General features: G+C 44.0%; 1 protein-coding gene across 20 annotated transcripts in view; it reads right to left on the reverse strand.

Annotated features, from left to right (window-relative positions):
* Fam184a (family with sequence similarity 184 member A) overlaps positions 1 to 15,102 on the reverse strand; it is a 131,772-nt gene that overhangs the window by 63,263 nt on the left and 53,407 nt on the right. For all 20 annotated transcript variants that reach the window (XR_006064464.2, XR_013045003.1, XR_013045002.1 and 17 more), the window contains exon 2: positions 501 to 1,355. Coding sequence is in view for 12 of the 20 variants with exons in the window: in XM_016007072.3 (XP_015862558.1) it covers positions 501 to 1,355 (855 nt within the window). In the remaining 8 variants the exon portion in view is untranslated. The remainder of the gene's footprint in view (positions 1 to 500; positions 1,356 to 15,102) is intronic.

Here is a 15,102-nt window from a genome sequence, read left to right on the forward strand (position 1 = left end):
CCAAGTATACACATGGTGGCTTATAACCATCCATTAACAGATACATGCAGGTAAAATACTCATACACACAAAATAAAATAAATAAATAAAAAATAAATTTTTTTAAAGTGTGTGTGTGTGTGTGTGTGTGTGTGTGTGTGTGTGTGTGTGTAGATTGCTCAGTGGGTAAACTGTCTATGATCCAGATGTTCGGACAGGGTTCAGATTCCCTACAACCCAGCTAGAGCCAGGTGAGCATGGCGGACGCTTGCAATGCTGGAGCCAGGGAGACACAGAGGCCGGGACACCCTGGAGCAAGCTGGCTAGCCTGAATATCTGAAATGGCAAATGGAGTCCTCTGGTTTAGCAAAAGACTCTGCCTCAACACAGAAGGTGGAGAGCAATCTGAGAAAACACCCCTTGTCAACCTCAGATTTACACACACACACACACACACACACACACACACACATCAAACACATGTAAAGACAGAAAAGACTAAACGACCCATGCCCACTCACCTGTACATTGCTCTCTGCGGTGGCCAGTGCCGCCTGCAGCTTTTGGCATTTGTCGAGAAGACTGCTGGCTTCATCCTGCACCATCTGCAACTCGGTCTTCAGTTTTCCTATGGTTTTTCGCAGAATGGCTTCTTGTCCCTGAAACTCTTTGCGGAGATCGGCCTCCTTGTCCCGGCTAGCCTGCAGGCTTTCCGCTGTGAAGAGCTGGGACCTTTTCAGATTATCAAGCTCACGCTCATAAAATGACTGAGCTTTGTTCAACTTGCCTTCGTATTCCTCAATGAGCTTTTTCTTTTCAAGTCTCAGCTCTTCCAGGGTGCTGTTCAAGGCCTCCACCTCCATCCTGTGCATCTCCTCTGCTTTCTCCTGCCCCTTATTCACCGAGAAACTGTGGTCCTGCTGTGACTTCAACAGCTCTTGGACTTCCCGTCTATGGGCGGTTCTCAAATCTTCCAGGGCCAACCGTTTGTCCTTTTCAAACTGTACCTGGAGCTGTCCGAAGCTCCTCAACCTTTCTTCAAACTTCCTTCTGATCTCTTCGACCTCCCGTGACATTGTCACTATGCGCTGGACGTGCTGGGCCTCTGCACAAAGTTGCATGTCCTCAACTCTGTGCTTATAGGCTTCAAACTCCGTCAGCGCCTGCTGCTTCATCTTCTCATGGTCTTCCAAAGAGGCTTCCAAAACCTGAATCTTTCTCCTAAGGTCTAACTCTTCTGTTACCTTGCTTTTGTAGAGCAGTATTTTTTCTCTTGTTTCTGCAAGGATCTGTTGGATTTCTTCTTCATGAGCATCTTTGAGGGCCTGAATTGCAGACTCGTGCTCATCATTTTTAGTATTCAAAGCGTATATGACCTACACAGTTTGGAAGAAGGGAGGAGAATTCAGCACATACTCTTTTACATCTTAAAGTTAATTCTCTCACCTGGATCGGTCTTTTTTCTATGCCCATATTATTTCTGGCGAATATTAAATACTGAAACATCATGCAATTGTTTTTGTGCTCACAGGTCAATTTGCTTTGAAAATTCTTATCCTTGCACAGACATTTAAATTGTTATTTTTAAACATACAAGTTCGCTCATTTATAAAAGTGCACAATTACAATCCTGACACTCAGGGGACTAAGGAGGAAGGACAGACAGCCACTACACACAGTGAGTTCCAGGCCGCCTTGGAATATATAACCTCTGTCTGTCTGTCTCTCTGTCTCTGTTTCTGTCTCTCTTCCCATCTCTTTCTCAGAAAAGCATTCAACATTAAGAATGATGTCCTATAAATGAAAGGAAGAAAGGAACAACAGAGGCCGTCTGCCAGAGACGGTAGTTCTCTGCACACCCAGGCCAGCAGACCCACCTTGCACCATGGCCTTGTGTCACATTCCCATGAATGGAGCTCTACATATTGGGGTACCCCAGAGCTCTCTGTATGTGTTCAAGAGTCTATTTAAATATCTAAACATACAAATTCCCATTTCTAGTTCCCTTATCGCTTGCTTTTGTTAAAGTTTAGAACTATTTTATTGACAATGAACAAATCTGCAATATTCTACACTAGTGAGTAAATGTAAATTTAGACCTGACTTGAGCTGGGCCTCTGCAGTCCACAGGGCACTAGTGAGCAGCAGCACCCCAGGTTAAGGTTCTCAGAGGGAGCTCCAGAACTACAGGGTCAAAGAATATGGGGTCAATCCCCTTCCCCCTGATCAGCACTATGTTTCAGAGCTCCCAGAGGCATCTGAAGTGGACATGATCGCGTAGGACTGAATTCTCAGTCTTTGAGATTTAATGTCACCTCCAGGGGGACAGTGTCCCAATTCAACTGAATTACTGACGCTGGAGAAATCCACATATATTGTGGTAACCCAAGATGACCATAGCAAACCACATGGCGTGTGAGAAGAGGAAAAACATTTGCTTTATCCCATAGCAAACAGCCATTAAGATGAATGACCAGGCTGGGTATGGTGGCACACGCCAGTCACCCTGATTGTCAAAAGGCTAAGGCTGAGAGATGGCCATGACCTTAAGGCCAGACTGGACTACACAGTGAGTACCAGACCAGCCAGGGATACATAGCAATGCTTTGTCTACAAATAAAGAAGAAAAGAGAAAAGGTACAGGAAAGGAAAAAAAGGAAAGAAAAGAGAATCCCACTGGTCAGGATGCCTAGAGCAAAATGGACTATGGGCTTCAAGTCTTCCTAGGGAAGTTCTGCTCTGCACCCCATTTTATCTTACTAAGGACATGGAAGAAAATGTGTTGGGGTCCACAGAGGTTTCCTAGTGAGATCTGAGCTTGCTTTACACAGCAGGGCTACATTAGGGGATGGTTTGATCACATGCATGGTCACCAGGTGTTTGGAATGTTCTGCACTTGGCTGTGCTTGGGGGAGGTCTTTTGTTCCACCCCTTGGCATTCCTTTCCTTTAAAAGCCCTTTAGAAGAGACAGAAGGGACTGGTGGGTTTTGACCCAGGCCCTCCCAAGGCTATTTCTATCTAAATCTCTTATTCCTCACTCCTGGGGTAAATAAATGTGGGAGCTGGTCCCCACAAAAGTGGAAATGAAATATACAGACTTCTAAGAAGTAAGTCACACCTTTAGTATTTTGTTCCAAGAGATGATCTTAAAAAGCCCCTTTCAGGGAGTCACTATTTCAGGAATGAAACAGGAGAGGGATGCAATATGTGAGTTTCCCCTCTTAGATGGTTTATTGAAATACTCTTCTCTCTAACAATTTCCATTCAGCCTTTGGTGAGTAACATCAAGCCCCAGATCCTTTAACACATCTTTCTCGAACACCACTGATGAAAGGCTATGCTCTGAACATCCAGCACACCCATCATTTACTATCATCATTTCCTGAAACTCAGTTGGTGTTTGGTTAAGTAGAGGAGTCTCGATAACAAGGCAGGAAAGATATAGGAGGCTGTCAGAGAGCCTAGAGAAGAAGCTATAGAAAGAAAAGCAGTGTAGCATTCGAAATGGTAAGCAGGGGAAACTAGACAGGAGCTTGGAATTAAAACAATGAATTACAGAGAACAGGATTTAAGTTATCAAAATGCACGAAAACATTACAGTAGTAAGCATCATCTCAGTTTAAACTCTAATCCAAAGGTCAGCAAGCAATAACTGAAGGCCAAAGATGGCTGCTGCTCGCCACTGCAAATACCTGGGTACAGCACAACTGTGTCCATTTGTTCAAGTGCTGTGATTCCACCCCGACAGGAGGGCTGAGGAGGAGGGGGAAAGCCCATTATGACCTCCCAGTCTAAGCTATACACGGGCAAGGCATCTTAGTCAAAACCAGCAACAAAAAAGAGAAAGGTCTGAGGTTGTGCTACCTTTTTTAATCTTCCACATTCCTTTCCTCTAAAACTCATACAGTGAGAAATCAATTGTCTAGTCTGAAGGTACAGTGCATAAAGAAGTACACACCCATATGGAGCATATCAGTATCTTCCAGAGGAAATATTAAAATATATTTCTAAAAACTTAAAAAGAACAATAAAAGGATGCCAAATACAATAAATCAATACTACTCCAATAAATTACCACTTGAGACATGCCATTATTAAGTTACAGTCTTTAAAGATTATTTTTACATTTATTTATTTTAGTATGGGGGAAGGCACATGCCATGGTACACAGGTAGAGGTCAGAGGGCAACTCTGGAGAATTGGTTCTCCGCTTCCACCTTATAGGACCCAGGGATCAAACTCAGGTAATCAGGTTCACTAGCAAGTGCCCCTATCCACTGACCAATCAGCCATAGTTATGGTCATTTTAAAATAAGAATCTTATATATGAAGATTCAAGTGGAGAGGGGTGAGGAGACAGGTGGATTCCTGAAGCTGATTGGCTAGCTATGAGCTCTAGGCTCAGTAAAAGACCTGCCATCAAGGAGAGACCCCAGCTTCAACTTTGAGCCTCCACATACATGCACCCATGTGTAAAAGCATCTGAACATATGGCTGTACATATTTCCATTGATGAATACACATACACACAAATAAGTTTACAAGTCCAAGTAAAAACAAGTCATTTCTTGAATAGCTGTTTTCTAATGCTGGTTGCTATGGGATGAATTCTATTTCTTCCAAATCTGTATCTTGAAACCCTACCCCTGGACATGATGGCATTTGGGAGGCAATTAGGTTTCAATGGGTCACAAGGGTAGGGCCTCATCTGTACTTAGTCCTTCCATCTCTACCACACGAGGACCACCACATGTAAGCCAGAAAGAGAGGCCTCACAGGACTGATCTACCTGGCATCCTGGGCATGGAACTCCCAGCCTCCAAACTCAGAACTAAAATGTTTTGTTGCATCCATGCGAGCATGCAGGTGTCCATTCAGATACATGCATGCAAAGGCCTGAGGTGAACATTGAGTATCTGCCACTATTGTTCTCTATCTCATTGTCTTGAGACAATGCTTCTCATTGAACTGGAACCTGTCATTGTGGCTAGGCTGCCCTATGATCTCCCCTGTCCACTGCTCCAGTACTGTAGCTATAGGCGTATGTGGCCATGCCTGGCTCTTGTCATGTGTGCTAGGGATTCAAACGCAAGTCCTCAGGCTTTCCCAGCGAGCACTCTTACCTACTGAGCCATTACTTTACCCACATATTGTAGAGTAGTTTCCTCCGAGACTGAAACATTCCATCCTGCAGGGAGGCTCATTAAGAAAGGAAATAACTCAAAATGAAGGCTCCAGGCATATAGAAACATAAAACTGTAAACCTAAGAAATGAAAGCTGACAGTCATCAGCTCTAAAGGTGAACTTTTAACCCCCCCTTGCCCGTTATAGCTAACAACTGCCTGGACCAAAGTTAACTTTTAAAGATGTTTCTATGTGCCAGGTGGTGGTGGCATACACCTTTAATCCCAGCATTTGGGAGGCAGAGCCAGGTGGATCTTTGTCAGTTCGAGGCGAGCCTGGGCTACAGAGTGAGTTCCAGGAAAGGCTCCAAAGCTACACAGAGAAATTCTGTCTCAGAAAAAAAAAAAAAAGTTTCTATGTGACTTCTAGCATGCATCCCATGCCTGATGCTTTCCCCCTTACTATAAAAAGGGGGCCAGAACCCGTCTCCAGGCCACAGTCTCAGAATCCTAAACACTGGCTGTAGTCTCAGCTAGCTGATAAGCTTTTGTGCCCTGTGGTGATATTTTCTTCCTCCTCCTCCTCCTCTTCCTCCTCTTTTTTTTTCTGTAATAAATTAGTTTGCTTCTGTTTTAACTGACTTTGGTGGTCTGTCCCCCCATTATTGCATGACCCCAGACTCAACAAAAATAGCTTCAGGAAGTCCCTGAAACTGGCCAGCTTTACAAGATCCCTCCTTTCCAACTCCCAAGACAAGCCTGAAAGAAGCAGAGACCAGCCAAACACAGTCGGTCCCAGTCTCAGGCTCTCCACCTTCTCTTCCCAACCCCATTGCCTGTAGATCAGGACATAAAGCTCTGAGCTACTTCTCCAGCTCTGAGCTACTTCTCCAGCTCTGAGCTACTTCTCCAGCACCACGCCTGCCTGCTGCAACATCTCCATTGTGATGATCATGGACTAACCCCATAACACTGTAAGCAAGCCCTCAGTCAAACGCTTTCTTTTATGAGTTGCCTCAGCCATGGGTCTCTTCACAGCAACAGAACAGTAACTAAGACACACCATAAAAGAAGCAAAGACAAGATGAACTTCCTAGAAGAAATAAAGACCAACTGAGCCACCTGGAAAGAAACTTTCCAACCTTTTGAGCTGCCTACAGGCTGTGCAGTGAGCTCCAGGTTTCCAGGGTTTTTTTTTTGAGCTGTCACCCATGATGGGGCGGGATCTGGTGATGCAGCTGTCTTTGAGTCACAGCTCTTGTAAATGATCTCTCACCCGTATCTCTCTAAATGACCCCAATAAAATGCAACGGTTCACAAAGCTGGACTTCGGCGGTATCCACCCTTTTGCTCTGTCATGGGATCCCTTTCTGAAGTGAGTACACATGTGCATGTTGTGTGTCCCTAGGAAAAGCCTGTCATGCGACACCACAAAAAAATTCATTCGTGATGTTTAAGACATAGACTTATGGTGTTTTATTATGACAGCTGGATCCTATTATTACACAGGTAATGTATTAATATGTTCCTGATTAAAATCTAACTAACCAGAAATAAAGTATATTCATTGCAAAAAAAAAAAAGAAAAAAGAAAAAAAGAAAAGCACATTTGTAATAAAGGCCACCCACCAAAGCAAAATGTGTTATATTAGCTTATTAAGTAAAAATAACTTAGGCTTTGCTGTGGCATATTATACCAACTGACTTACCACTGCTAAAGTGATTTATCACTGTATGGGGAGGGTATAGTTAATACAACATACTACCATAAAACCATCAAAAATACTTCTAAAAAAGGGCCTAAAACAGCTTTGTATTCCAACAAAGAAAAGCCCAGGACAGATAGATTCATTGCTGAATTTCAGCAGACCTTTAAGAAAGAAATAACAATGATGCTCCTCAAATTATTCCATAAAATGGAATGGAAAGAATGCTTCTAAGCCCATTTCACAATGCAGTATTACCTCAATATCCAAACTCTGTAAGGATACAATATCACCACCAGACCAATTAAACAGAGACTGAAAAAAAAGTACTTAATACATTATCTGCAAATTTGCACATTAAAAAATGATATACCATGATCAGGGTGCTCCCATTCCAGGGGTGCAAGAATAATTAATTTAGCACACACAAACTGATACATTTCTGAACAGATCTCTATTAACTCAAGAAATGGTAGCAAGAATCAACAAACAGGACTGCATCAAACTGAAAACCTTCTGCTCAGCAAAAGCAGCAGCAAAGTGAAGAGACGACATACAGAATGAGAAAGAAATCTTTGGCGGCTCTTCTTCCAGGAGGGCTCCATACCCAGAATATACAAAGAACTCAGAATATGCAACAGCAAAAGGCTCAATAAGAAATGGGCAAAGGATATGGACAGACACTTCCTGAGCTTCAAGTGGGCAACAAGTATAATATACAGAAAAAGTGTTTCATATCCTCAGGCCTCAGGTAAGTGACAGGGAGGGGACCAGTGAGATGGCTCAGTAGGTAAAGGTGCTTGCCACTGAGTCTGACAGCCCTGAGCTCAAACCCTAGAAATCACATGGTGGAAGGAGAAAACCCAGTCCCCCAAGTTGTCCCCTGAGCTCCACGAATGCATAGTGGCCCGAGCACACACACACAATAAACAAATACATAAACATGTAAACAAATATTTAAAAAGGGTTTTTCTGTCTTCAGTAAATTAATATTCTTGATGAATAGATCCCTAATGCCAATAGGCAAATTTTGCCATCTGAAATATCTGTAAAACTATATCTCCAAAATAGCCTAAAAACTCTGATTTTTAAAAAGCTATATATAATATGCATAACACTACATAATGACACTGTTCTAACACTTTTAAATTTTTTTTGAAAATAGATTTTTCATATAATATATTCTGGTCACTGTTTGTTCTCTTCCATCTCCTCCCAGATCCTCCTCCCCTCTTTCCCACCCACCCAAATCTATACTCTTTCTTTTTCTCTCTCATTAGGATACAAAGAGGCATCTAAAAAACAGTAATAAAACAAGATAAAGCAAAACCAAACAAACCAGAATAGAATATATAAAACAAAGAGAAGAAAAACAGCCAAAGAAAACGTTCAAGAAACACATGTAGACACAGAAAATCCATAGAAATATAAAATTGGAAACCATAATGCAAAGGACCTGTAAGGTAAAAAAAATAAAATAAAACAAAACAAACAATGAATCCCCGACAAAACATTATTAGACAAAGAACCCTTAAAATGCCACTGAGTTGGTTTCGTATTGTCCAACTACTCCTGGGCATGTGGCCTGGCCTTCAGAGTGGAGTGAGACTGCTGGAGAGAAGAAATGTTTCATTTGTGAGTGGTTATCAATTGTAGATAGCCTCTATTAGGGATGGAGCCTGTATACACTTCCCCTCTCATTGCTGGGACCCCATCTGGCCCAGACCTGTGCAGGCTCTGGGCATGCTGCCACAGTCTCTTGTGAGTTCAAATATGTGTGGCTCACATTGATTTGCGTGGCCTTCGTGGTTTGCTTTGCTTTGTTTTTCCTGGAGTCCTCAATCTCCTTTGGCTCTTACATTCTTCCAGCCTACTCTTCAGCAGGATTCCCTGAGCTCTGAGGGGAGGGATTTGAGGGAGACATCCCATTTAGGACTGAGTGTTCCAAGGTCTCTCACTCTCTGCACATTGTCCAGCTGTGGATCTCTGTATCTATCTGTTTCCATCTACTGCAGGAGGAAGCTTCTCTGATGATGATTGAGCAAGGCACTGATTTATGAGTACAGCAGAATGCTGTTAGGAATCATTTTATTGCTACGTTCCTTAAGCAGAACAGTAGTAGCTGGTTTCTCCTAGTCCCTAGCCTATCTAGTCTCCGGTTCTTGGTGACTTGAGCAGTGTCGGGGATGGGCTCCATTTCATGGAGTGGGCCTTAAATCCATCAGATGTTGATTGGTTAGTTGTACAAGCTTTGTGTCACTACTGTAGCATCAAATCTCCAGGCAGGTCACCACTGTAGATTGAAGGGCTTGTAGCTGGACTGATGATGTTTACCTTTCTTCCTTGGTAGCCTGGAGAGTATCTTCCAGCACTACGAACGCTGGTCAACAGGGGTAAAGGTTCCAGGTGGGCACCAGCTCGACTTCTCCATATTCAATAAGTGTGTAGGTACTGTCTTCAGCACCAGGGGATTACTATCTGACTGTGGCGAGTAATCTTGGAAATAGCCCGGACTGTTTGAGGGTTTCCATGGGGTCCCTTGGCTAACAACTCAATTATATGTAATCCAGTTGCAGAACTGGAGGTTTCATTTGGTGACAAGAAATATCCAGCGGGGTTCTAATTCCCCTGTTACTTGGGGATTCCATTTAGATCACCTTCGTGTGTGTGTGTGTGTGTGTGTGTGTGTGTGTGTGTGTGTGTGTGTGTGTGTATTAGGAAACTTCTATTGTATTAAGTTTCCATATGATCATTCAAACATCCCTTCGTTTTAGCTGTCCCTCCTTCATCCCCCTCCCCCCTCCTCCTCCCCATTTCATCCTCCTGTTGTAGTAAAAACCCCTTTCCACCCATCCATAACTATTCCATTTTCCCTTCCTAAGGTGATCCATCACTCCTGCCCAGTCCCTTACTCTATACCTAAATTCTCTAGTGATATGGATTGTAATTTGTTTATCAAGGACTTAACTACTAACATCCACGTAAGAGTGATTACATACCATATTAAACAAATACTTTAACATTTTTAAAGGGGCTGGAGAGATGGCTGAGTGGTTCAGAGCACTGGCTGCTCTTCCAGAGAACCTGGGTTCAATTCCTAGCAACCACACAGTCACTCATAACCATCTGCAACTCTGGTTCCAGGGCATCTAACGCCCTCTTCTGGTCTCCGCACGCATCTGATGCATGCATATGGTGTGCAAATATGCATACACATGTTCCACAGACAAAATACCCAGAGATGTAAAAAAATAATTTTGGAGGCATGGAGATTCCATCCACCCCAGCCAGAAGGGCTTGTTATCAAGGATGCAGAATTAATGAATACTTACTATGCAAAGGAGCAGGAGTCCTTCTTTCAACCCCACCCCCAGGGTGTTGCTTCTCCATAGCTACCTGCCACACCAACTCCAGTGTCGTCCGTGTGACATGAACAATTATGTCAATAATACCGGACGGGAGATACGTGTCCCACGGGACTAAGCTCCCTGGAGGTCCCTGGCAGAGTACCCGTGTTATGTCTCGTTCTCGAAGGAGACGTGCTTCAGAGATCATGAGCTCCCTGGGCTATGGGTTCTGTATAACTGCTTTTCTGATAATGTTCTAATTAATCTATAAAACACAGCCAAAATTAATGAATGCTTAGGTTGTGAACTGTGGAGGAAAGGGGAAGCTGGACATGGACCTTATTTAGATATAGCAGAATGAACTATTCCTTAAAGACCTCAAGCCTCAAGTCGCTAGATAATAGAAAGTATAATATCTCAGGTATTTCTAGGGAATGAACACTCACCCACTAGGAATCCTTTAGGAATCCCAACTAAAGAGATTTATGGCAGAAAACATTATCTCATAGGAGGCAGATAGTGGGCCCCTCTGTTGAGGAAGTTCAGCATGGAAAACTTAAGGACTACAGCAGAACTCCTTCCCCTGACAGGTGTAAAAGTACAAGAGTCCATATTCCAGCAGGTAAAAAGGTTTTATATTAAAAGAGATATATAGTAAAGAACTAAAGAAAGACTTAGGGAGGATCTGCAGCATCCAAATTGGCTAAATGGGTCATGAGAACCAGAAAAGTAGAAGTTCATAATAAACTAGAGAGCGGCTGAGATAAAGATGAAGGACACAGCCGCAACCGCAAAGAAGCCTTCACAAGTCTAGGGACTGTACTAAGTTTATAAAACACAGACTGCTCTTTAGGTCATAAAGTTCTTGTGAGTGAAGGGATATGTCTAGCGCCGATTAGTAACTGTGTGCTTGATGTTTTTTAAAGATGATGTAATTGAATTATTGCCAAGCTCTTGTTGTTCCCTGTATGACTTGATAGTTTTCTTTTCTGTATATAAACTACTGATTTGCAGAAGTAAAGTTGCAGCAGATTCAAACCACTTTTGAGTGTGTTTGTTATCTGTCTGTCAGTCGCCGAATCCTTGCCTTCCTGACTACCCAAGCCCTGATTCTCCTACGGTCGTGGTACTCCCGGTGGGCCAGTCCGTGGCAGCTACCATTCTAACTGGGGTAAAAAGGGATCTCAGTGTAGGGCTAACTTGCATTTCGCTCATGGACAGTGAGGTTGGACATTTCTCTTGTTTATTTCTGTGGTGGTTTGAATGAGAATACCCCCATCATGGGCTCATATATTTGAATGCTTAGGGAGCGGCACTACTTGACAGGGGTTAGGAGGTGTGGACTTGCTGGAGGAAGTGTGTTGCCAGGGTGGGCTCTGGGGTTTCAAGGGCCCAAGTCCCAGGCTCACTGTTGGTCTCTTCCTGCTGCCTGTGGACCCAGATGAGAACTCTCAGCCTCTCCAGCATCATGCCTGCCTGCATACTGCCATGCTCCCTGCCGTGAGGGTAATGGACTAAACTTCTCAAACTGGAAGCAAGTCCCAGTTAAATGTTTCCTTTTTATAAAGGAAAGTTGCTGTGGTCATGGTGTCTCTTCACAGCAATAGAACACTGACTGAAGACAATATTATTAGCTCACTTTTTTGCTACGTAGTTGTTCTTTTATTCTGGGTATTAATACTGCCAGATGTATAGCAAGTAAAGATTTTCCTTTTACTCGTCAGGTGGTCAGTTAACTCAGTTAACTGTTTCTTTTGCTCTACGGCAGTCTTTTAATTCGCGAGGCTCTTTCTGGCAGCTGCTGTCCTTACTTCTTGAGGGGGTGGACTCCTATTCGGAAGGTCCGTCCCCATGCCCACATGCTGAATTGCTCGACTTACTTTTTCCTTGAAACGTTCAGAGTTCCTGATCTTCTGTTAAGGTCTTTGATCTATCTTGAGTGGATTTTTGTGCAGGGTGAATTTCGTGCTTTTACGCGTGGATTTCCCCAGCGCTGTTTGTTAAAAAGGTTTGCTTCTTCAATGTCAAAAATCAGGTGGTTGTAGCCACACGGTTCACATCTATTTTCTAAATCTGCTTACCTACGTGTCTGTCTTTATACCGTCCCCTGCTGGCTTTGTCATCATGCTCTGAAGTACAGTCTGACATTAGGCATAGCGGTACTGACAGCATTCTTTTTGTCTAGGGTCCCTTTGACTATTCAAGGTCTCCTGTGTTTCCATATGAATTTTAAGACTGGATTTTTTTTTTCTATTTCCGTGAAGAATGACACTGGAATCTTGGTGGCGATGACACCTGAAGAATGGCTAGGGAAGTAAGACCATCCCTATAATGCTAATTCTGCCGATGCATAATCAAGGAAGGCCTTTCACTTTTCTAGCAACTTCTTCCATGTATTTCTTCCGCATTTAAAGTTTTAGTTGTAGAGGTCTTTTGTTTCCTTGGTTAGACTTCTGGTGTGCCCCCCATATGACCCCTCCTCAAATGATTTCTTACCATTATAATCTTTTAATTCCCTCAAAATGCCAGAGGAAAAAGCACAGAGGGAATTCCAGTCTAAAGAAACAGCGGGAGAATGATAAAAAGGGGGAATCACACACTCTGTGAAAGGAAGGGCGCTTCCTTTACTAGGTAAACATTGTCAGTACCGCAGGGGTACTAGGTAAACATTGTCAGTACCACAAGGGTACTAGGTAAACATTGTCAGTACCACAAGGGTACTTGTATTTGCTGGGCCCATCGAGTTTCAGGAGGTAGAACATACTGAAAGAAAGGAAAATGGCCCTGGGACAAACCGTGGGCGTGGGCGTGGGCCGTGGGATGGGGAAGAGTATGAGGACCCGTGGATGCGACAGAGGGGCAGGAATGCAGCAAAGACAAGAGTCACAGCTCCAGACAGGACAGATGGCCTAAGGTGATGCCAAAAGCCACTAAAAAAATGCCGACAGATGACTACAACGTCCCGTATTCAGACTCTATGCTCACAATTAGGGAGGACATTTGACGGCGTGCTGACAGCGGAAGCTAAGGGACAAATAGAGAGAGAGGTTAGTCACCGTTTAGTGAGAAGAGGCAGTCAGCCAGCACAGAAGAACATCCGAGTAGTGGCTTACGACAGAAAGACGATGAGGAGGGAGGTCCAAGAGGCAGAAGTTCAGGGCGGGTTTGCTGGTTCAAACAGAGGTGGGTTATATATGGGGTGTACCCTCTCTTCTGGCCACAGTGATGCTCCTAACTCCTGTGAGGCCAATCTTGTGAGCCTGCCCAGTCCATCTACCTCTATCTACCTAGTAAAAGGTTCAACCACCTAGCAGCCAGGAGTAGACCCTTCTCATACAGGGTACGGCTTTCCGGGCAGTCTCCATCTTTTATTTTACACCTAGAGGACAATTCTAGATGCAGCTGTACTCTCTCTTTCTAGTCGATGCTAGCAACAGGCCAACGCAGAAGGAACTCACCCTCTGAGTACCAAAGAGATGCAAAAGGCAGGCGTGGGCTTGCAAAGTAATATTCACTAATGGTTTTGTTTCATTGCTTGGGGAGCATGCGTGTGGTCTATGCATGTGTGTGCACCTGGGCAGGTGGGGGGTGCTCGTGTCTGTGGATATGGGTACGGAGGCCGGAGGTTGTTGGAGAAAGGACTTCCCACTGAAGGGACGCGCACCAGTGCAGGTATACTGGCTGCTCAGTGAGCCCACTATCTATCTGCCTGTCTCTTTCCTCCCCACGTGCCGCGGTGACAATCAGTGGCCATCACATCACACCTGGCTTTTATGTGGGTCCTGGAGACCCAGACATGTTTGTACAGCGGGCACTTCATCCACTGAACCCCCTCCCTGGCCTTATAGTCAGTATTTTTAAAACGTAAATCATTATGTATTTGGGAGGAGGGCATGTGACAGCATGCATGTGGAGGTCAGAAGACAATTTGTAGAGAAGTCAGTTCAAATCTCTCCTTCTACCAGGTGGGGTCCTAGGAGTTGAACTCAGGTCATCAGGCTTGGTGGCAATCATCTTTACCCACTGAGCCATCTCATTAAGCCATAGTTTGTAGGGTGTTTTGGAAGGTGTGTGTGTGTGTGTGTGTGTGTGTGTGTGTGTGTGTGTGTGTGTTTTTCGAGACAGGGTTTCTCTGTGTAGCTTTGGTGTCTGTCCTGGAACTCACTCGGTAGCCCAAGCTGGCCTCGAACTCACAGAGATCCGCCTGGCTCTGCCTCCTGAGTGCCGGGATTAAAGGCGTGCGCCACCACCTCCCGATGTTTTTAAGATCTCACAAATCTTGTATGGAGGTAATTGGTTTGGGTTTTTGTTTTTTATAGATAGGGTTTCATACAGTCTGGGCTGGCCTCAAACTGGCAACAGAGCTAAAGAAGACCTTGACCTCATCATCCCGCCTCTACCTTCCCTCCCTGGTGGGAGGCAGGCGAGCACCACATCTGGTTTCTAGAGTGCTGCGGACTGAGGCAGGGTCTTGTGTACACCAGGTGGCGCTCTGCTGACTGAGCTGCACCCCGGCTCTGTTTCCACAGTTCAGCTTTCTACTCCTCTGGTGGGGTCAGTCAATAGAGTACTTGTCATAAGACATCAGAATTAAATAATACTGTCAAAACTCAAATTCTCGAGATAGTTTCTTACTTTTGCCATTAGAACCTGTTCTATTTGTTCTAGAACAACACACGTGAAAGCTCTGCCTGTATTTATGTTCAGTGATACTCTTAGAACAGCCTCAGAAGTAAAATTTCACAAACTGTCCAAGATAATTCTCCAATTTTAAAATATTTCCAATGAGCTCTAAACAGCTTACTTAGGCTCTTATTCATCAGTGACATAGTTTATAGTTTGGAGCCTGAATACTAGCCCCGTGCCCCAAGTAAAGGCATGTTAATCAAACATTTAAAGCCGTTCATTCGCCTTTAGAGGTGAGGAAATTGTACAAACAGTTCCT

Source organism: Peromyscus maniculatus, chromosome 16 (assembly GCF_049852395.1).
Source record: "Peromyscus maniculatus bairdii isolate BWxNUB_F1_BW_parent chromosome 16, HU_Pman_BW_mat_3.1, whole genome shotgun sequence".
Classification (NCBI taxonomy): domain Eukaryota; kingdom Metazoa; phylum Chordata; class Mammalia; order Rodentia; family Cricetidae; genus Peromyscus; species Peromyscus maniculatus.